General features: G+C 41.5%; 1 protein-coding gene across 1 annotated transcript in view; it reads left to right on the forward strand.

Annotated features, from left to right (window-relative positions):
* Nucleotides 1-22,752, forward strand: part of Ryr2 (ryanodine receptor 2) — a 424,465-nt gene that overhangs the window by 376,804 nt on the left and 24,909 nt on the right. Inside the window, exons 87-97 of the mRNA XM_028769855.1 lie at nucleotides 950-1,038; nucleotides 2,658-2,786; nucleotides 5,950-6,054; nucleotides 8,274-8,355; nucleotides 9,556-10,853; nucleotides 12,352-12,416; nucleotides 15,354-15,501; nucleotides 18,663-18,749; nucleotides 19,590-19,811; nucleotides 21,189-21,319; nucleotides 22,637-22,679. Coding sequence (XP_028625688.1) covers nucleotides 950-1,038; nucleotides 2,658-2,786; nucleotides 5,950-6,054; nucleotides 8,274-8,355; nucleotides 9,556-10,853; nucleotides 12,352-12,416; nucleotides 15,354-15,501; nucleotides 18,663-18,749; nucleotides 19,590-19,811; nucleotides 21,189-21,319; nucleotides 22,637-22,679 — 2,399 coding nt within the window. The remainder of the gene's footprint in view (nucleotides 1-949; nucleotides 1,039-2,657; nucleotides 2,787-5,949; nucleotides 6,055-8,273; nucleotides 8,356-9,555; nucleotides 10,854-12,351; nucleotides 12,417-15,353; nucleotides 15,502-18,662; nucleotides 18,750-19,589; nucleotides 19,812-21,188; nucleotides 21,320-22,636; nucleotides 22,680-22,752) is intronic.

The raw sequence follows: 22,752 nt of genomic DNA on the forward strand, positions 1-22,752 counted from the left end.
ATCCATCCATCCATCCATCCATCCATCCATCCATCCATCCATCCATCTTATCCACCCCTCTCTCCTTTCCCAGTCCCTTGTTCCCCTCTCTCTCCCATTTCCACTCTTACTCCCTTCCCAGCTCCCTGTACTTCTCCTTCGTCTCCCCCTCCTAGTTTTTTGAGACAAAAATCTCACTATTACTGGCCCCAAACTGGTTGTGTACACCAGCCTCCTCCAGCCTCTGCCTCCCAATTTCTGAGATTACAAGCATGTACCATGTTCCTGGCTTTGCTTGATCTTCCTATTATTGCAATGTTAGTGAAAACAAGGGATGTGGTGATGGTGGTGGTGGTGATAAATTAGATAGCTTCACAGTAATGTGGATGGCTAGCTTTTTTCCCCTAATTTTTATTGACCTCAGGCATACATTTGTGTATGTTGCTTGATGTATTTTGAGTCCTGGTTTTTATACCCAGCTCTGGGCCAGCCTGCAGTCCCAAAAAGACAGGAACCACACCTCACTCACTGTTGCCTTTGTCTTCCAAACATTTTTGCGCAGAACTTGAGAACACAACATTTCTGAATGAATAATTCCATTTTATGTTCTCAAAAATGGAAACATCTTTAGTCATGTATATATCCAGATCTCTAGAATGTGACATAAGATGATGCTAGCAATGTCTTAATCTGGGGCCTGAGAAATAGGTTTGGGGAGATCATCACTCATTTTAGTTTTCATTTATGTGGCTGGAAATTGAACCCAGGGTCTTAAACGTACAAGGCAGGCTCTCTACCACGAGTTAACTGGAGGTAATAGGAGAGGTGAATGACTTCATGTTCAAAGATCAGACAAATGCTGCCTTTGGTCACCCTAATGTTGCTGTTAGGCAGTATCATTGACTTGTAGGGACACCTTATTTTGTACTTCTGAGGGGGCTCTTAATAAAAGAGTTTTGGTTTTGTGTAGATTTTCAGAATTACCTGAGAACTCAGACTGGCAACAACACCACAGTCAATATCATCATTTCTACTGTGGACTACCTCCTTCGAGTGCAGGTAAGTGGTTGTACCTGCCAGCTGTGGGGGACACTGGGGTCAGCTGGCTAACTGCACAAGTGCTAAGTGGGTTTGAATGTGTGTGGATTTCTGGCTAAAGTGATTACAACCTCCCCACAATTCTTAGACACTCGTTATCTTCTCTCTGTAACATGTACTTTTTGTACATGACCTCTTCCTCTGAGGTCAAAAGTGTTTTAGGTTTATTTGTTTTGTGAAGCACTCTGTGACTTTGACATTCCCAAGCTGAGTTTTACTGTTGTCTTGGTATTTTCACTGATTTAAAATTTAACCCAACACTTTGTTGCTTAAAAAATGCTTCGGACACTATAATTATGTTTAACTGATTTCCCAGGTTGGAGCTAAGGGGGTAAGGCTGTACAATGATAGCAGCTCTGTAAAGGGTTTATTTCTCTCACTGTCCTAGAAAATAAAGAGCCTGGCCCAGTATTAAACCAACAATCAAAAACAGAAATTCAGCATTCCAGCTTTTTCCTTAAATAGCTTAAAACCCAAATCTCCCTGGTACCAGGACTCTGACCCAAAGCCTTGAGCTCCCACTGTACCAGGAAGCCCTTATACTTGTGGTTTCTGTCTTAGGCTGTTCCCACCATCAACATCTGGGATTATAACATGACATCACCAGGCCAGGCCTATCTTCCTCTGAAAATAAAAAAGTATGGCCAGTTTAGTCTCTCCTCTCCTCTCCCCTCCTCTCCCCTCCTCTCTCCTCCCCTCCCCTCCCATCCCTGCCCCTCCTCTCCTCTCTCCTTTTCTTTGCCTCTCTTCTGCTCTATTCTTTTATTCAACTTTATCCCTTCTTTTGCCTCTCCCCTTTCTCTCTTTCTCCCTCCCTCCATTCTTCCAACCTTGCCTTACTCTCTCTCCCCTAACTTCATTTCTTCTGTCTTCTCGTCCTTCCTCTACTTAATGGGAGAAAAGTCCCCTATGAAGCAAGTATATCTAAAGGCACTTCGGAAAACATACTTACAAGTTCTGAGACTACATCAACAAACTCAAATATAGTCCATATCTTCAACAAAATTATGTTATTTGTTTAGCCAATGAAGACTTCTTTAAAATGTGTGAATGTGGAACATATCTGTGAATATCAATATCACAGGAGCCTGTTTGCAGCTGTCAGTGATCATGAGCAGGCCAGCCACTGTCCTTATTTACAGAAGTTTCATAGCTCCTAGCTATGTAATCACCTTGGTAAAATACTCATGGCTTCATTGGAGGAAAAGGAGAACAGACATCTGTAAGCTCCAAAACATTGTTCCATGGCTTGTCTAGTTGCCAGGCTCACATAATAAACATCTAAATTCACTCAGTGGACAAATACATTAGTTTCCTGAATTATTCTATTCATCAAATCCATGGTCACGAGACAGTAATTTTCAAAGCTAAGTTCTCTGCTTGTTATTTCGATGGGGGTGTTGCTGGAAGTGATGAGGTTTTCCCCATGGTTCTTTTGGGAAGGTTGCTCATGACAGGTGTTGACTTTACAGCTTTTCTTTTGCCACTGTATTTAAGATCTCTCTGTACTGGCGAGCAAGCCTGTCCGGGTCAGTGAGAACTGGCTAAGGCCCATCCACAGCACGGTCTCTGTTTTCCAGGAGTCCATTAGTGATTTCTATTGGTACTACTCTGGCAAGGACATCATAGACGAACAGGGCCAGCGTAACTTTTCCAAAGCCATCCAAGTGGCGAAGCAAGTGTTCAACACGCTCACGGAATATATCCAGGTAAATATCAGACATTTCTGCTGGGGAAAGAAAGAAAGAAGCAGCTATTCTAAAGAGACTCTTCTGACCTGCGCCCTGTGGCAGACTTGTCATTCCAGCTAATCGAGATGTGAGGTAGAAAACTCTCAAATCCAATGCCTGCCTAGGCTTCAGAGTGAGGTCTAACCTGGGCAACCTGGGCAAGTTAGTGAGGTCCTGTCTCAAAATAAAAAATAAAATGGACAGATATAGTCAATAGTAAAACACATGCCTAGCTCTAGGTTTAGTCCCCAGTACCTATAGGGAGGTAGATAGGTGATAGATAGATGATAGATAGATAGATAGATAGATAGATAGATAGATAGAGGTACAATTTAACCAGTTATCATTGAATCCATAGAAAATGTATTGCACCTAAAATATACTCCACATTCCTGTTGAATTAGAAATAATTATATATATATATAATTATTATATATATATTATAACATATATAATATTTAAAATTATATATAATAAAATAAAATTATATATAATAATATATATCATATTATATACACTTTTGATTCATGTATTTATTTTTTGTATGTGTGGGTGCCCAGGGAAGCCAGGAGAGAATGTCAGATATCCTAGGGCTGGAGTTTCAGGCTATTGTGAGCTGCCATGTGGGTGCTGGGAACTAAACCTAGGCCCACTGGAACAGCAGGAAACACTTTTAGCCTCTTACCTATCTCCCCAGCCCTTCGGTTCATTCTTTGCCTTCTCTTTACCAATATCTACACTAAATATGAGGCTGAAGCGTGCAATCAGACTCAGTGAAAGTTCAGCCATTAGAGAGGCTCTGGAGGAGTGGTTTGAGCCGTGCTGCATTTCTAGGACCTGTAATAACTGCTGAGCACTCAGTAAATACAAGGGAAAGGAAAGAGAAGAGGAACTGGGTCATTAACACATAGTTTATAGAATTCCAGAGACAGTGAGGCTGAAGTTGCATAGGAATAGTTAAAAACTAGCATCTTAGAACCTGTGTTTAGATTTGCTAAGCTCCCAGAAACAAGCAGCTTAAGGGCGAGCAGGTTCTTGAATGTACACTACATTCTTTTTAGCTTTAAGGGATATACATGGGTGAAATTGCATAATGTCATTTCCTGTCATAATTAGCATTATTTCCTAATTCTTAAACCGGGCAGCACTTCATTTGCTAAAATAGAAGGAGTTCATCAGTGAGCTGGAAGAAAGAGCCAAAGAAGCTGAAGATTGCAGGCTAGTCACTCTCCCTGTCTTCAGGGCCAGGGAGTCAAAATGATCTACAAAGAGTAACTGATCAACATCAGGACAAAGGGTCAGACTGAGGTTTGATTTTTGTGTCAGGATCATGTTAAGGAAGCACATTCATTGTCTTCCCAACAGAACAAGATCTCAGAATAAAAGGCCTTTTCTTTCTTGCTGATTTGAAGGTCAGGTTAACAGCTTGGCTTTTGATGTTGTAACTTGGAACCTCATCATGAATGGCTCAGTTTTGATTCTCAACTGGTTTTAGTCCAAAATCATGGATTGCTGCAATTTTCATTTGGTAAGGGAATAGTGGGTGTTTAGCCTTAGGCTGGCCACTGTTGTCTTATCAGGACTGCCCACACAAGTCCTAGTTAGCCCAGTGCGATGCAAAACTCTTATTGTGAATTAGAACCTTAAATATGTCCCAAAGGAAATTGTTGCTAAACAAAAGCCAAGTTGATTTTCTGCTGTTCACCTGTAACCTTGCTGTCTGTTCTCCTGATACCTGCACCATGCATGAGTGTGTTGCAGCTATAATTCAGTAGCAACAAAGTGTTGCTATTGTTTTGAGGCCAGAAGTTACCACAGTCTTCCACCTTGTTGCAAGGCACTGTTTCTTGTTTCCATTTCTGTGTAAGGCACTCCAGTCTAGCTAGCCTGCAAGGCTCCCTACAATCCTTCGGCTCTACCTACATAGAAGAGAACTAAGGTTATAGTTGTGCACCTCTGAATCTGGCTTTTATTTTTTCAATTGTAGATCATAGAAATTGAATTCATCCCATCAGGGTCATGCGAGTCCCTTTTATCCATTGAACCATCTCCCTCCCCCATATTAAAATTTAAGAGTTTAACAATCACTGAGTTGTATTTATGAGAATTACTTGTGAGTTCAGTAAGTTACCTATTTATAAATCAGGCCTAGCCGCCTGCAATTGATTCAGTGCTCCACCAAAGGGGCAGGGTGGGGGAACTTTTATCCTGTGTTTCTGGATGTAATAGTATTTTAAATAATGCATCTAATATGTAATATATCTTTAAGGGACTACTCTTTATGTGTATGTAACATATGATTAGCCGAATAAAAAGGCTTCTAATTAAAAGTTGCTTGTTTTTCCATGACTATGGAGCTCATGTTATAATGATATGGCTTGGTTTGTGTTCTAAAGGAGACCAAAGCTAGAGCTCTTTCAGCCAATAGCTTTCCAATAAAACGTTGTTATAACAGATTCAGTTCCTTTGGATTCAGGATTTATGAAATTAATGGTCACTATTACTTTAAAATTGTCAGTGATTACACTGTTTGCTAAATAACTGTACAATTAAAGCAGTAAAGAGTTGATTCCTCCGTGAATATTATATCTGCATTACTACTTAGGGATAAGAAAAAAATTTCTTCTCCTCCTAAGCATATTTTCAGTTTTTGTTGTTGTTTGTTTCTGTTTTCTGAATGGGTCTCATGTAGTGCAGGCTGGTCTCTAGCTACTAAGTAGCCAAAGATGACCTTGAACTCAAACCTACTGGTGGTTTCATAGGTTTTAGCCACCAAACTAGTTTAACATATTCTTTTTACACAAGGTAGTAACTATCAATTTGACTGAACAACCAAATCATCAGTACCCACTGCTTTTCCTATAACCAGAAGAGATGATCAGTGTCCTCAGTGAGTTAATATCCATACAAAAACAAACCATCAAAATCCCTGAGACATTTTTAAGTACATTTAACTAGATAATTGCAGGATGGACACTAACTGTTGAGGGCATCTTGTCTTGTATTTTATGCCTCTGTCTTCATAGATAAGGAGCTAGCAATGGGGATATGTGAACAGAGAGCTAAATTTCTTCTTTCCTTGGAGTTTATTTGAGGAAAAAAATGATCCTAAATGATCACCATCTTTCTGTCCGTACTATAGGGTCCTTGTACTGGAAACCAGCAGAGCCTGGCACACAGCAGGCTGTGGGATGCTGTTGTGGGCTTCCTTCATGTATTTGCACACATGCAGATGAAGCTGTCTCAGGTAAGTGCCTTTAACTGAGAACAAGATGGACTAGAACGACCAACTTCTGTAACTTAGCACTCACTTCCTTAAGTTTAATATTATCTCTCCATATAACTCCCTTAAGGGTCTTTTACTCTATATCAAATATTGTATTTTTAAATTTTAATTTATCTTATTTCATAATAAAAATTATTTATTTTTAATGAACTCATAAATAAAATATTGTATAGCTAGTTAAGGTAAATGATTTTTTAAAAGACATTTTGTGTGTGTGTGTCTGTATATGTGTGTGTACTGGGTATGTGCGTGTAACTGTAGGTACCCATAAGGTCCAGAAGAAAGCTATTGGCTCCCATGGAGCTAGAGTTTTAGATGGCAATAAGACACCTGATGTTAGTGCTAGGAATTAAACTCAGGCTCTAGGCAAGAGCAGCAAGTGTTCTCAACCACTGATCAATTTCTCTATCCCCTACATCAAATGTTTTAATAAAAACACTTTATGCTCCTGATGGAGAGGGCACCAGCTGACCAAAGAACACACTCTACCAATTTGGGTGAACCAACAAGCTGGCGTTACCTGTAGAAGGATGGGTGACTCAAAAGCAACTACATCATCAGAAAGTCGATTGGATGTCTTATGTATGGACAGCTGTACCACTTAAGGCTCCCACCTTAATGATATGGAAAGAGTCTCCATGGAGTTAGAGCAGATGCATTACTGCTGAGATCTCCAGCATCCAAACCAAAACCAAAAGCACTTCATGAATGAGCAAAGAGGGAGAAGAAAGGATGTGAGGGAAGGAAGAGATGGCAGACATTGTCCTATCCCAGCTTTTCGACTCACTCTCTGCTCTTTGTTCACTGAGGATTTTCTTCCCTATTACGGATATTGAAAAGTGATTTGAACCTTGTGATAAATTTGTTAAGGAAGGGAAGTCCTTACAGGGTCACACACAAGCAAAGATGACATTTGTACTACCAGGAAAACAACTTTCTGAAAGTCAAAGAGAAGACAGTGGTTAAAAAGATAAATAAGGAACATGTTTTGATGTTAATTCACAAAGTCTGTTAGAAATATCAACTTCTTGCTTCCCTACCTCAATACATGTCCCATTTCAAATTAAAGATGCATGAATAGAAAAAATAATCTCTTAGACAGGAACAATTCTGGGTCAGAGTTTTTTGACTGTGGGATGGCAACCCCATCCCTCTACTTGATACTCCATTTTTCTACTGGACGTGGACTCTATAAATTCCCTCTTCCCACTGATGGACATTTCATCTAAGGTTCCTCCCTTTGAGTCCTGACTGTCCCTCACCTCACAGGCATAGATCTCTGGTACAACCTAGAGGGTTCCCCCACCTTCTACCTCCCAAGGTTGCCCGTTTCCATTCTTTCTGCTGGCCCTCAGGGCTTCACTCCTGTTTTCTGTTCCCCCTCAAAATACCTGATCCTATTTCTCTTTTCCCCTCCCCTCCTCTTTCCCACTCAAATCCCTTCCTCTGCCCCTCCTCCAGCTCCTGTGATTACTTTAGGAACAGTCAGAAGGCTGACTGGAAGGGTGCCTCTTTGGTGCAAGGCATCTTGTTGGTAGCTAATGCCCTGACACATCTATTGGTAATGAGTGTCCAGCACATGATAGAAAAAAAGAATTCAAGAGTTAGGGTCAGAAGAGAGGTGACTGAGAGGATGAAGGCACTAGCTGCCAAGCCTGGAGACCAAGTTTGGACCCCAGGACCTACATAGTAGAAGGAGAGAGCTACTCCCTGTAAACTGTCCTATAGCTTCCACAAGCTTACAGTGGGATATGAGCATGCACACATGCACATGCATGCACAGTTTCTCTAGATAAATAAATACCTATAAAAATAATAAAAAGAAAGAAGTCAGAGTGAGGGAAAAAATATTGTCTTTTCAAGTGAAAACTGTGTCCCATATGCAGAGACAGCTGAATCTTGTCCAGCCTTAGCATGTTCCCCAGGACTTGGATTCTTTTGGGGCACAGGTCCTTGCAGATACTTCAGCAGACACACATCAAAGTGAGCAGTAAAGTTCTCTACTTCATTGCAATTTATTTTCTGTAGGTCATGTGTTTATACCTGACAGTCTACAATACCTGTTAGCTCTACAATGCCTTAAGGAGCTTAGTGTCTGCAACCAGGAAGTTCTCTCTGAGACCGATGTGATCTTGCCATATTCTCTTCCCCTTCTCTCAAATGCAATATGTTGTTTCTAGGATTCCAGCCAGATTGAGCTCTTAAAAGAACTTATGGATCTCCAGAAGGACATGGTGGTCATGCTGCTGTCTATGCTAGAAGGTAGGACTTTAAATGTGCACTTACTTTCAAGTTCTCTTTTATTCTTTCCAGACAAATTTGTCCTCTTATTTGGCATCATCATGTAGTGAGACATCATACCAGGAAGCAGTATCCAGCAGCTCTGATGCATTGCTGGGCGTCTTAGTTTCTTTCCTTCTTGCTATGATAAAATTTCCTGATAAAAGCAACTTAGTGGAGAAATGGTTATTTCTGTGGCACATTGTATCCTGGTGGAGACATTAAGGCGGAAGGGGCGTGGAGCAGCTGGTTGTGTTGTATCCACAGTGAGGGGGCAGAGAGCAATGAACACATGCCGGCTAGTGCTCAGCTCCTTTCTCCAGGATCTCCTGCCCGGAGGAGAGTCCGAGCCACAAGTAAGATGAGTCTTCTAACACCAGTTAATGTAATTAAGATAATTCCCCTCAGGCATTCCTGGAAACCTCCTTCAGGCTCTTCACCACATGTGTCTACTACACAAACATGTTATAGCAACATCTGTGACATCCTGCCAGTCACAGCGTTCTACCTGTTTGGGGGTTCATAGAGCTCCATGTTCTAGAAGTACAGTCTTCTGTGGGACTTCTATTTAGAAAATAACCCCATTTTACTGAAGCTTGTCAGTAATGTCTTTTCTAACTCCAGACTGGACCATGAGGAAATACAGGATGGTGGTTGTCATTAAAAAACAGTGATGGAGGGAGGGAAGAAAAGGGAGAGGAGGGAGAGAGAAAAAAGAGTAAACAGAGAGAGAGAGAGAGAGAGAAAGAGAGAGAGAGAGAGAGAGAGAGAGGGAGAGAGAGAGAGAGAGAGGGAGGGAGAGAGAGAGAGAGCAGGAGGGAGAGGAAGGAAAAGAAGGGGAAAAGGGGGGACTTTAAGTTGTCATTCGCTTCAATAAGTAGTACCCTTATCTGATAAAACCATCTCACAGGCCCAGAAATATGATTTTGTGTGTGAAACCTAATTACTTTGTGATCAAGGCTCTTCCAGTGTTTCTTTAATCACTTTTTGAGATGTTAGATTAGAAATAATTATCCATCTGTTCTTGAGGCCTCATACACTGGGAGGAAATTAAATCAGTGGCTTTAGTTCATGTTTAATCCCAGGTCTGTATGATTAATGATGATTGATTGATTGATTGTAGATACCAGCTTTGTCAAAAGTGCTCATTTTTTTAAACAACTACAAATGCTTTTCCTCCAGGTAACGTGGTGAATGGAACAATAGGCAAACAGATGGTAGACATGCTTGTGGAATCATCTAACAATGTGGAGATGATCCTCAAGTTCTTTGACATGTTTCTGAAACTAAAGGACCTGACATCCTCAGACACATTTAAAGAGTATGACCCTGATGGCAAAGGTGTCATTTCCAAGAGAGACTTCCACAAAGCCATGGAGAGCCACAAGCACTACACCCAGTCAGAGACTGAGTTCCTGCTGTCCTGTGCAGAGACGGATGAAAACGAGACACTTGACTATGAAGAGTTTGTCAAAAGGTTCCATGAGCCTGCCAAGGACATCGGCTTCAATGTCGCTGTTCTGTTGACCAACCTTTCAGAGCACATGCCCAATGACACGAGGCTGCAGACCTTCTTGGAATTGGCAGAGAGCGTCCTCAACTACTTCCAACCTTTCCTGGGCCGCATTGAGATCATGGGCAGTGCCAAGCGCATTGAGAGGGTCTATTTTGAGATCAGCGAATCCAGCCGAACTCAGTGGGAAAAGCCTCAGGTCAAGGAGTCCAAGAGGCAGTTCATATTCGATGTGGTCAATGAGGGAGGGGAGAAGGAGAAGATGGAGCTCTTCGTGAACTTCTGTGAGGATACCATCTTTGAGATGCAGCTGGCAGCTCAGATCTCAGAGTCCGATCTGAACGAGAGATCGGCGAATAAAGAAGAGAGTGAGAAGGAGAGGCCAGAGGAGCAGGCCCCACGGATGGGCTTCTTCTCCCTTCTCACCATCCAGTCGGCCCTGTTTGCTCTCAGGTACAATGTCCTAACCCTTGTGAGGATGCTCAGCCTGAAGAGCCTTAAGAAGCAGATGAAGAGAATGAAGAAGATGACGGTGAAGGACATGGTCTCGGCCTTCTTCTCATCCTACTGGAGTGTGTTTGTCACCCTCTTACACTTCGTGGCCAGCGTCTGTAGGGGCTTCTTTCGCATAGTCTCCAGCCTACTGCTGGGGGGCAGCCTGGTGGAGGGTGCTAAGAAAATCAAAGTGGCAGAGCTTCTAGCCAACATGCCAGACCCCACTCAGGATGAGGTGCGAGGAGATGAGGAAGAGGGAGAGAGGAAGCCTTTAGAGTCAGCCCTGCCCTCTGAAGACCTGACGGACTTGAAGGAACTGACAGAGGAAAGTGACCTTCTCTCAGACATATTTGGCTTGGATCTGAAGAGAGAAGGAGGACAGTACAAACTAATTCCTCACAACCCGAATGCCGGCCTCAGTGACCTTATGACTAACCCCATCCCTGTCCCTGAGGTACAAGAAAAGTTTCAGGTACTTTAAGTCATCATTATTAATGCCATCAAGATTGTTCTCTCTCTCTCTCTCTCTCTCTCTCTCTCTCTCTCTCTCTCTCTCTCTCTCATTGTCTTTCTTTAAAAAAAAAAAAAAGGCCGTTGGAAGACAAATCTCGACCCATAAGGAATATATGAATTGCTATGTGAAGCTGTTCATATGTATGCTTCATGGAGATAAAGTCATGTTGTGATGGTGTGGTCAGTTGTGCCATCTTTCCATCCCCTAATCTCTGTGCTTACTTTTCCAAGTGTCTGAGAACATAGAGCCAAAAGGTTTGTCAATGGGTGGAGTTCTGTGTGCTGATATAATGCAAACACCAGTAGCCAGATGGTGATAAGAAGAGGTAAAATATAAAATGCCCTTGAAAAATAAAGAAGATTTGGCCCAGTGGATAAGATAATGAGGGTAGTTTCTGAAATGAGAAAGCCAGTGGAGAGGAGTCTAGAGAGTTCTTAATCCACTGCTCTTGGAGAGGAGGGTGTGCAGAAAAAGTGAGAGATAGGAGGACACACGGTCATGAACCTCTAGCTCAGTATAAACAAAAGGTCTCCTGTTATGAATTGTGGATTGTGAATTAGCAGGTGCCTATACAGCTCCCCAAATACACTCAGTGATGATAATATATAACCCTACTTACAGAGCAGAGAAGATATCTGTCACTAAAGTTCTTGTTTTGTGTTCTGCTACCATTTTGTCCAGTTGGCAAGCTGGAGTCATTTGAAAAGAGAAACTCTCATTTGAGTAAAAAGTCCTCCATAAGGCTGGCCTGGGGACAAGTATTTCAGGCATTCCCTAAATTAATGATTGATGTGGGAGGGTCCAGCCCACTGTGAGTGGTGCCACATCTGGGCCACATCTGAGCCACATCTGAGCCACATCTGGGCCGATACTCCTGGCTTATATAAGAAAGCAGGTTGAGAAAATCATGAAGATGAAGCCAGGAAGCAATGTTCTACCTGATTCTGCTTCAGTGCTTGCCTCCAGGTTCCTGCCCTGACTGCCCTTAGTGGTGGACTGTAAACTGTGGCATGAAGTAAACTCTTTCCTCTCCAGATACTTTTGCTTGTGGTGTTTTATCACAACAATAGATATCTATGACACTTTGCAAGCATGAGGCTTGAAGTTCAATCCAAGGACCCACATTTTAAAAAGAAAAAGTCAAGTGTAATAGCAAATGTAATAGCAAGCGTAAGTCAAATGTAATAATCTCAGATCAGGGGAGGCAAAGACAGGCAAGTCCCTGGAGTTCACTAGCTAGCAAGGCTAGCCTAATTGAAGAATCTCAGACCTGTCCAAAATACCCAGGTTTTCTGAAAAATGATGGCTTATGTTATTTTTTGATCTTCATATACATGGCCACACATACACATACTTACATACAGAGACAAGAGCACTTGTACCTATATACAAATACCTATGATAGTAATAAAATATTCTTGGTTTTTGTTTGTTTGTTTCCTATTGACATGTCAAGGAACAGAAGGCAAAAGAGGAAAAGGAAGAAAAGGAAGAAACCAAGTCTGAACCGGAGAAAGCTGAGTATGTACCATCACAATCTAAGACCCATAACCTTTTGATCTGGCCCCTGCTCTTTGGGTAGAGACTCTTACCTTACAAAGGTGTCACATGACCCCATCTCAGATCTGTGTGAAAACTAGGACCTTACCTCTTGTAGGGCTACCTGGATTACTCCCACCTAGGGTCTTCCTCCTCTTTCCATGGCCATTCTCTGTGTGTGATTCTCTCCGATCAGAAGAGACCCCAGTGTCTACATGAAAGGACTGATGTATAAACCTTATATATGAATGTCTGTCCAGTTAAAGATGGGAAGAAACTAATGTAGCAAATTCAGCTTAGTGTGTTCTGGAGTGGCATCTCTCTGAGCATGGTCTGAGGCCACATGCATAGAAATCTCTTAGAGATTGTTAAAAATCAAGGTTGCAGGCTGGAGAGGTAGATTAGCTAGTAATGCACTTGCTCCATAAGCATGAGGACCTGGGTTCGATCCCCACACCTATATCAAATCCTTGATGTGAGGTGCAGATTTGTAATCCCAGTACTGAGAAGGGAAAGACAGACAGATGGATCCCTGGACAGCCAAGATAGCCTAATCAGAGAGCTCTAGGCCAGTAAGAGACTTTGTCGGAAGAAATATCTGGTGGATGGCCACTGAGGAGCCACACCCAAGGTTACCTCCTGGCCTACATCAGAACATATATGCACACACACATGCACCCACCCACTCACAAACACATAGTTCGGGTTCCTGAGCCCCATCCCACTTTGTGCATGCACTCATGAGTGAGCACACATGCACTCATGCATGCACATGCATACACATGTGCATGGCCTTCTGTTCCCTGTCATGGTATGGGCCTAGGGCTCTGCCTCTTCATGAGCACATCTGGTATTGTGGAACCTGATTATAAACACAGAGGTAGGTAATGAGAAGCACAGCAGGAGACAAGGGAAATGCCCACCTCTTTCTCCACCATGGCTTTATATCTGTAATAGAAAGCCCTTGTCTCACTCCAAAGGTATGTAATCTCATGTCCAGCTAGAAAAATCTACAAAAAAATGAAAACCGTAGGTTCCCGTCTCATCTCCAGTCTCGGAGCAGGAATATTACCCCTCTTCCACAATTATTTTGCTTCTTCATCAGCCTGATTTCATTGTTTTAGATCTTGGATCTGTCATAAATATGGTCAGATAAATGATATTCAGAGTACAAAAAGTGGCACATGTGATAGGGTGCTGTAAAACAGCAGGTCTTTCCTGCTGCAAAATAGTGTTGGCCAGACCTGGTGTGAGCTGAGCTCAGCATCTATGCCCTCACAGGAAGGCCTTACTCTATTTAAATGTAAAGCATTTTTTATATGAACTTCTAGCCCTGGGGCTGGAGAGGTCACTTAGCAGCTGAGTGTGCTTGTTTCCAAGTCTGGTGGCCTGAGTTTGACCCCCAGAACCCACATGGTAAAAGAAGATAACCAACTCCCTTCCTCACCTCAGCTTGTCCTCTGACCCCCACACATGTGCATGTGCACACATAACATAAATAAGTAACTCTAGTTCTTACAAATGAACTAAACTTATAGTTCTAATTCCATTGTTATCTGAAATTAATATAGCAATAAATCATATTGATATTAAAATTAATGTATTTTCCTTAATAAAACTAAGTGAATGTGTATCAGTGTGTTAGCATATCAATGTCCTTTACATGTGAAAACACCCAAATGTACAGGACTTTAATTTTAAGTCTCAGTGGTTAGAGACTGTTAAAACTTGAATTATGGGCCAGGAAGGTGGCTCAGCAGGTAAAGGCATTTGCTGCCAAAACTGAGGCCCTGACTTCAATCCCAGAATCTATATTGTAGTTGGTGAGAATCAACTCCTGCAAGATGCCCTTTGACCTTCACTAGTGCACTATGACCTCTGACCCTGCATGTGACTATGACCCTGTCACAAATGGCATGTCCCCACCACAAATGGCATGCCTCCCCACACATACACATAAAGGCATGCCCTGCCCCTCCTCCCAAACAAATGGCATAACCCAACCCCACAAATAACACACACAAATAAAACAATCACCTCTAGGCCTTTGGGAGGATGGAGCAGGAAGGCTGCACATTCAAGAATGGCTTGGGTTATACAGAAATTCAAGGCCAACTTGGGCAACTTAGTGACACCCTGTCTCCAGTTAAATGGTAAAAAAGAGAGCTGGGGGTGTAACATCATGGCAGATCACTTGCCTGACACACATGAAGCCTTCCTTCCATCATAATAAAAAGAAAGCAAGGTGTGTTGAATAGGGGTGGGGAGACAGGAGAAATGTCTTTGTTGTTGCGCCATTTTGTAATCAAATGTCTAACTAAACAAGTAAAGAGAATCTGCTAAAATATGAATGCAAAATGATGGCTGGCCTGAAAAAATGCCATTTTGATTCAAATTCCACAGAATTATTTATCTGCGGTGAGGGCAGGAAATCCTTTGTCTCAATCTGTAACCCAGAATGCTGATTCTTTGGGGGCAGAACTTAGTCTGAGAGCTACAGGGGATGGCTCAGTTCCTAAAATACTTGTCATATGAATGTATAACCCTGAGTTTGATCCCAAAACCCGCATAAAAGGCTGGATGTGATGGCCGGCTCCTGTAATCCCAGCACTGGGGAGGTAGAGATGGTCAAATCCCGGGGAGTTGCTGGCCAGACAGCCTAGCCTAATAGACGAAACAGTCTTAGACTATCTCACCAATCATGGTAAGTAGTACCTGGAAAAGAAGGATCCTCAAGTTTGTTTCTGGATTGCATATGCACATACATGCACATGCTTACACATAGACATATATGTGTGTACATGTAGAACATATTTTCTAAATGGCTATTGTGATTTATTTGCTTACTTTGTATTTTGCAAAGTAACTCTTTGGTTCTTCAGGTCTTCTATGTGGCTTATGATTCCTTTGTTTTCACAGGGGAGAAGATGGAGAAAAAGAAGAAAAAGCCAAAGATGAGAAGGGGAAACAGAAGTTGAGGCAGCTTCATACACATCGCTATGGGGAGCCAGAAGTCCCCGAGTCAGCATTCTGGAAGAAAATCATAGCCTACCAACAGAAGCTGCTGGTGAGACTTTTGGTACTGATTGGTTGTCCCTGGCTATGTGTAGCAGTTGATCCCAGAAAATCCTTCCACCACCCACATCTGAGAGTATGCAAGCTCCTCGTGAAAGAATAGTAGAATGTCTGAGTATAGATAGCCACATCCTTCCATGTATTTTGACCTATCTAGATTATTTGCAATCTCTAACACAGTGTGAATATTATGGAAATGTTTGTTATAATAAATTATTTAGGGAATAATTGTAAGAAAAAAGTCTATATCCATTTAGGACAAAATTTTTTCCAAATGTTTTCTCTTTTCACCCAATTTGACCTATGAAGGCTCTGCCTTCATAACCAAAGAGCTAAGCAGATGTTTATCTACTCATTTTAGTGTACTTTGATTTTTGAAACTGTTTATCTTTATTTTATGTATACATGTGATTGTTTCCATGCGTTGATGTATACAATGTGTATGCAAGTGCCTGAGGGCCCAGAAGAGGGCACCTGATACCCTGGAACTGAAGTTACAGACAATTGTGAGCTACAAATTGTGGGTGCTGAGAACCAAACCTATTTCCCTTGCATGGGCAGCCAGTGCTCTTAATTGTTCAGTCATCTCTACAGCCCGGTATTTGTGTTTTAAGACAAATGTCTTTTTTCAAACTACTCCTATTACACAATTTATACTGCCTAACACTCTGTGGCCTCTACACACCTTCACATGATCTGATACCACAAGGCCTCTACATAGACACCACAGTAGCACCATAGTCTTCCTACAAATACTTCAGAACCCATCAAGCATATTTTCAAGGCTCTGTAATAGTTGACTATAAACAAGGCATAGCCTCCTGTGTCTATGGAATTTATAGTTCAGCCCAGAACCAAATGAGTCTATCAACCCACCTTTTACTAAAAAGAAATATGAACAAACTTATAGAAGTAAAACATAAGCATATTTTATAAGTGTAAACCTAATGAGTCAGCTTTTCAGTGATGATATTCAAAATGTTTCTTTAGAAACAAGTAAAAGAAAATGAAGAAATGAAAGAAGATAATTCTCCATAGGGTTTTATAGGAGTATTTCCCAAATCTTGTGTTTTCTCTATATTGTTTGCTACAGAGTCCATTGAACATAAAGCTTTCTGAGATAACTGTATAATTGTTAATTTGATATGCACCAGTGGTTACCATAGCAGCATGCATCTCTCTTTGTTAATGCTCTAGAGGTTGGGTAGGCTCTTCAGTACCCTCTAGTGGCCCTGTGGTTCCCGAGGAAGGAACCTGCCTCTGCAGTTGCATAAGGAAAGCAAATGAGGCTTCCCTTCCATTTCTGCCTCTGGGATCTGTGTTTCCCAACTTTATGTAACTCTTTCACCTTTTTCCATCTCTTTGTAGCTTTGGCATCAGCTTGACAGTTTGCACACATTAGACCAATCATGGCCATGATGCCTGTCCCCCTGCCCATACATCTCTAACCTCTATGTCTTTGTGACAGTCCCCATACAAAAGCTATAGTTAGATAACTCAGTCTCTGTGATCTATTTTATTACTTTCTAGGAGATAATACCAGTATAATTGGCCAAGTTTGAGTATATTGTTCAGTCCTAGTATAACTAGGTGTGGCCATAAAGCCCCCATCCATTGTAGGGCAAGGACCCCACAGAGAGGGGGCATGTCCATGGAGAGATTAGTGAGAAGCATGGTTGTTATCATTAGGCATTATCATGCTAAAGCTCACTTCATGTTATAACAAATAGTAGCTTCCAGTGTGGACTCTTCCCCTTACATCCTCTTCTGCTGAGTTGATGTGGCTTCTTCCGATTCATTGTACCATACCAACCAGTCACTTAATACTGATCTTTGAGCTTTTTCTCTGTTACTTCTAGCATAGTACAGAAAACAAACAAACAAAACAACCCCCCGTTCTTCTTTCAAAGTGCCTCGAAGGTCTACCTGATTCCATGTCCACAGCTACCATGGGGGCCAACCCACTGCCAACATCACCTCTTTTTGCAGTCATGCTTACTAACCAGTCCCCATTGCTTCTACTGTTTCCACAGAGGAGTGTCTAAGTCATCATCTTGTATCCTGTCCTCTTGAGTTCTCCAATAGCATCTTATCCCATCTAGAGTAAAACAGCAATCATAACAGTAGCAGCATACAAAGTATCATATATGATTATTAGTAGCATATTAAAAATGAATAATGGATTTTCTCATATATTCTCATTAATTACCATAGCAAATGTGGGAAGTTGGTTCTGTTGTTATGCTTACATTACAGAAGAGACAAGATATGTTCCAGGAAGGATTAGGTCATTCATCCACATTCTAAATCCAGGAAATGCTAGGACAGACTTCATATCCCTCAAGTGTAGTCTTAGAGGTTGTAAATGGATTTAGAGATCATCAAATCAGTTTACTGTAATGGACAACTCGAATCTTCATTGGGATCCTTTAGAACTCAGCTCCGACTCACCTGCCAGGGCTCACTTCTCTCTTTCTCTGTTCTTTTTTCTAGGGTTCAAGCACATTGATACACACACACACACACACACACACATACACACACACACATACACACACACACATACACACACACACACACATCATTACTCTTCTTAATAATACCTTTGGAGGTCAGAAGAGGACATGAGATCCCCCAAAATTAGAATTACAGATAGTTGTGAACTTTTATGTGGGTGCTGGAAACTGAATCCAAATCCTCTGCAAGAGCAGCAAATGCTCTTATCCCTCTCTTCTGCCTCACTCTTAATTAAAGGCCCTGTCCACACTATCGATATCTCTAATATACCTTCCCCCTGTGTTGGCTCAGTTAGCTCCCTTGCCACGCCCAGGCCTGTACTCAGGCTCTCCTCCTGATATGAGTCTTTCCTACTCATCTACTACAAACTATCACCTCACTCCCTAAACCTTAACCTATGTATCAATATGCCATTCGGAGTCCTTGAATGATATTTACTACCGAGGGTATGGTTATTATTAGTTGTCTTCTGCTTGGTGGAAGAAACTTGGTCCTTTATTGTGTATCTCCAGCACAAGGACACAGCAGGCTCTCAATCTGCAGTTTGGAGTAAAATGAATGAATGCTTTGTTTAAAACATTTGCACATCTCTGATTTCTTACTAGGCGGCCTGTTCTTAACTCTTTCTCTCTTCAGAACTATTTTGCTCGAAACTTTTACAACATGAGAATGCTGGCCCTGTTTGTCGCATTCGCCATCAACTTCATCCTGCTCTTCTACAAGGTACATGTGTGTATTCTGGTAGGTTAAAGATCACTCTGTTCTAAATGTCAACAGTGGCTGATGCCAATGGATAGATTCCCCTGCGAGCTTCGAGTGAACACATTACACCAATTCTGTGCATCTTAACAAAAGAAACAGACCAAAGCCCAGTCCCACTACAGATGCCCCAGAAAACGATGCATGCACTCCTGGCAAGTGAGCAGGAGGGACCTCAGCTGGCCAGGACTGAGACGTTTGTGTGTTACAGAGGGTTCACCCTGGAGTTCCTAGGATGATTCAGCTGAATTTCTTACTTGTTATGATTTATGATGTCTGGATGAGACGGAACCTTTCTCATGTGACATTATATGAATAACTGAGAATAGAAATATCTAGTGTTTTCTGCACAATTTGAAATCGTTATAACTGTTTGTTGGGCTAGCATGAACTTTAAAAAATTAACATTAAGTGTGTGTGTATCTGTATATGTGTGTGTACAAATAAGCATGTCATGGTGTAGAAGTCATGTGGAGGTCATGAGCTGGGCAGAGAACACCTAGCGAGAATCTGTTCTTTCCTTCTACCATGTCATGGACTCAGGTCATCAAACTTGGCAGCAAGTGCTTTTTCCTACCAAGTTATCTCTCAACAACCCCCCAGCATAAACTTTAGACGCGTATTTATTACTTGTATTTGCTGCTGGAAAAGCTGTCTCCTTATACTTTCCCAATAGTCTTTCCATGACACCATTATGTACTGACTTCACACCCAACTGTCTGCAGAGGTCGTGTTTCCATTTCTTTCTGTTTGTGACGACGTGGCCCACAGAGAACTGACTGTATTTTAAATGGTTTGAATCAGGTCTCCACTTCTTCCGTGGTTGAAGGAAAGGAGCTGCCTACCAGAACTTCCAGCGATAGTGCTAAAATGACCACCAGCCTGGACAGCAGCCCCCACAGGATCATTGCGGTTCACTACGTCCTGGAGGAGAGCAGCGGCTACATGGAACCCACCCTGCGCATCTTAGCCATCCTCCACACCATCATCTCCTTCTTCTGCATCATTGGATACTACTGCTTGAAAGTAAGTTCCCGGGTACCCGTGCGTGTAAAGTGTCTGTCTGCAGTGTGGACTTCTGGGGATTCCGATGCTGAGGTGAAATCTCTGAGTGTGGCATTTTGTTTGGGGTGCACTAGGAATCCACACCTCTGGGGCAGAAGGGAGAAGCAGGTTGGGGTAGAGGAAAATAATGGGCGAAGGGCGGAGAGTAGAATGTGACTGTAGGCTTCCATCTCTGAAGCTAGGACGAGAGAGCCTGACCTTTCTAAGTTTCTGCTGATCAGTCATCGATTTCAGGTACACTTTTGCCTACTGATAATTATTTATACAGTCAACCTTTTCAAGTACAACTTGACCACACAAAAGTGAGCCACCCTCCCGACTGCCCACAGACTCTCACAGTTAAATACCTGTCAAGCACGAGTGTTCTGTTGTTAGGTACAGATCTCTCAACATCTATGACAGAAGACACATAATTCCTGCTGTTTTATCTAGGAAATAATTAACTGCCTTTATCCCCATGTCCCTGCTGGGGGATAACAGTAAGCTTGGTGAATAAAATTTGAGATGGTAATATAGTCTGTCTAAGTGCTTGGGGATGTCCTCACCTGTGCAAATATATCTATTTGTTATTTCACTGCTCTGCACATCTGGCTATGAAATCTCTGTAAGATAGATGAAAAGCTAGGGCTTGGCATAAAAGACTAGCATGTGAAATAAAGGGGCTTTTTCTACCTCTTGCCTTCCTCTTCTCATGGGGGTAAATATTCCTGGGTACTTCCTCAGTGTCAATACCTCCCCCTGTGCTCACATAGACACTGTCTGTGTGAAAAGAGAATCATCCGCAAATGACAGAGACATCTTTTTACTCACCAAGACTTTTGCCAATGTTAAAACTTGAATGTACTTCTATATAATATATGCATGCTGTGCATAATATTATTAAAGAGATTAAAACACATGGATTTGTAGATGTAAGTTTTTCCCATCTGTTCATATTGATGCATTAAAATAATATATTTAAATGTATATTGAATATTTTGTAATTGCCAGTCTCTTTTAGTATTTAGAATGCTTCCATTAACATATTCATGCCTTAACCCTTGTGTCTTTAAAACATATACACGTGTATGTGTGCTGTTTTCCCAAAACCTTCTAGATGCTTCTTTCTGCCTGAATGTAGTTGATTGATTTTCATTGAAATTTTTGCCTACCTGAAAGTTCATGGAGAAATAAATCTTTCCAAGAGCTGTTTTGTAAATATAGTGACTGTGAGACATGTCAGTCCAGCTAAATGAATGTCGAATTGCTGATTCCCATGTGCAGCAAGACCTGTGTTGTAAAGATAGAGAAATGTCAGTCCAGCTAAACGGATGTCAACATGCTGATTCCCACCCGCAGGTCCCCTTGGTTATTTTTAAGCGAGAGAAGGAAGTGGCACGGAAGTTGGAGTTTGATGGGCTTTACATTACGGAGCAGCCGTCGGAAGATGATATCAAAGGCCAGTGGGACAGACTCGTGATCAACACACAGTGAGTGAGGGGTTATGAGAAGCATTTCTGGGCTCAGGGATTTCAAGGCATTTAAGGAAATTCTCTGCTAGAGTTTCTAAAGGTTTGTTAAAAGTTCAGTCTAAGTGAGTAACAGTTACATATTCAGCCAAGAAAATCAAAAGACTAAGACCTCTGAGAAGCCTAATGGATGCTGCAGTTTCTGCCCTCTGGTCTAAATCTCTTAAGCAAAACATGCTTGGAGGCCATTTCCACAGGGCTGATGGGACTACACCCCCATTTCCCAGTGTTCAAGGGGGTGTGGCACTAGCCTTATGACCCACAATCTCATCCAAATGCAGAGGAAGCAGAAATTATTCATTAAGGAAAGGGGTGTAGCATTGAAGGCAAGCACTGCATTTGCATTGCTAAAGTACCTGAACTTCCAGAGGATACCACCAACCATCTTCACAGGAACCTAGCATATGTTACAATGTGATGTACCTCACATGTAAATCCATCCCAACTTATAACTTATACAGAAACAGTTATTGACAGTATATTTTTGAGTGTTTATACTTCAGAAGAATCAGATATGCTGAGCTTGTTTGTTCTTTTTTACTTTTTTATCACACTGAGAATTGAACTCAAGGCCTTGTCCATGCTCTGTAAATATTCTGCTGCTGCTGCTATGTCCCCAGCCCCGGAATTGCTGATTCTTAAAAGTTACCATTTCTAGTAGGCTCTGAGTTTTCCAGTGAGAAATAAGGCTCTAACTTCATAGCAACAGAGTGACAGGTGTCCAGTCTACTAGTTGGTTCTTTTTTTGGAGTGGGAGGACTTGAACCTAGGGCCTTGAGCATGCTAGACAAGCACTCTGCATGTCAGCCACCACCCAAGCCATAGTTCCTAAACATTCTAATTTTAAAAATAACTGACAAGAATATATAATGTGTGTGTATAGATAGATAGATAGATAGATAGATAGATAGATAGATAGATAGATAGATGGAGGGAGGGAGGGAAGGAGGAGGGAGGGATAAATAAATGATAAATACAATATTACAACTTGTAAATAAATATAATTATATTAACATATAACATATCCTTTTAATGTGATCAACATCTTTGTTCATTTATATGCTATTATGAAATGATATTTAGTACACTTATGATATAGAAAAATTATGAACAGAGTGGTTATGATTCATTGATTCATTGTACTACTAAGTAGACTGCAGGATATCTGCATGCATATTGCTTTCAGTATTTTGTTTATTTCAAATTATATGTTATTTATTGTTTTAAAAGTAATGGCTATTCTTACCTCTCTGCTTTTGTATCTTTTGAATCTTTTAGGTCATTTCCCAATAACTACTGGGATAAATTTGTGAAAAGAAAGGTAATATTTCTAAGAGGGAATAGATTCCCAGTGTTTCTTTCTTTCTTTTTTCTTTTTTAAAGGCTGTTTCAGG

Source organism: Grammomys surdaster, unplaced genomic scaffold, assembly GCF_004785775.1.
Source record: "Grammomys surdaster isolate TR1022 unplaced genomic scaffold, NIH_TR_1.0 194, whole genome shotgun sequence".
NCBI lineage: Eukaryota > Metazoa > Chordata > Mammalia > Rodentia > Muridae > Grammomys > Grammomys surdaster.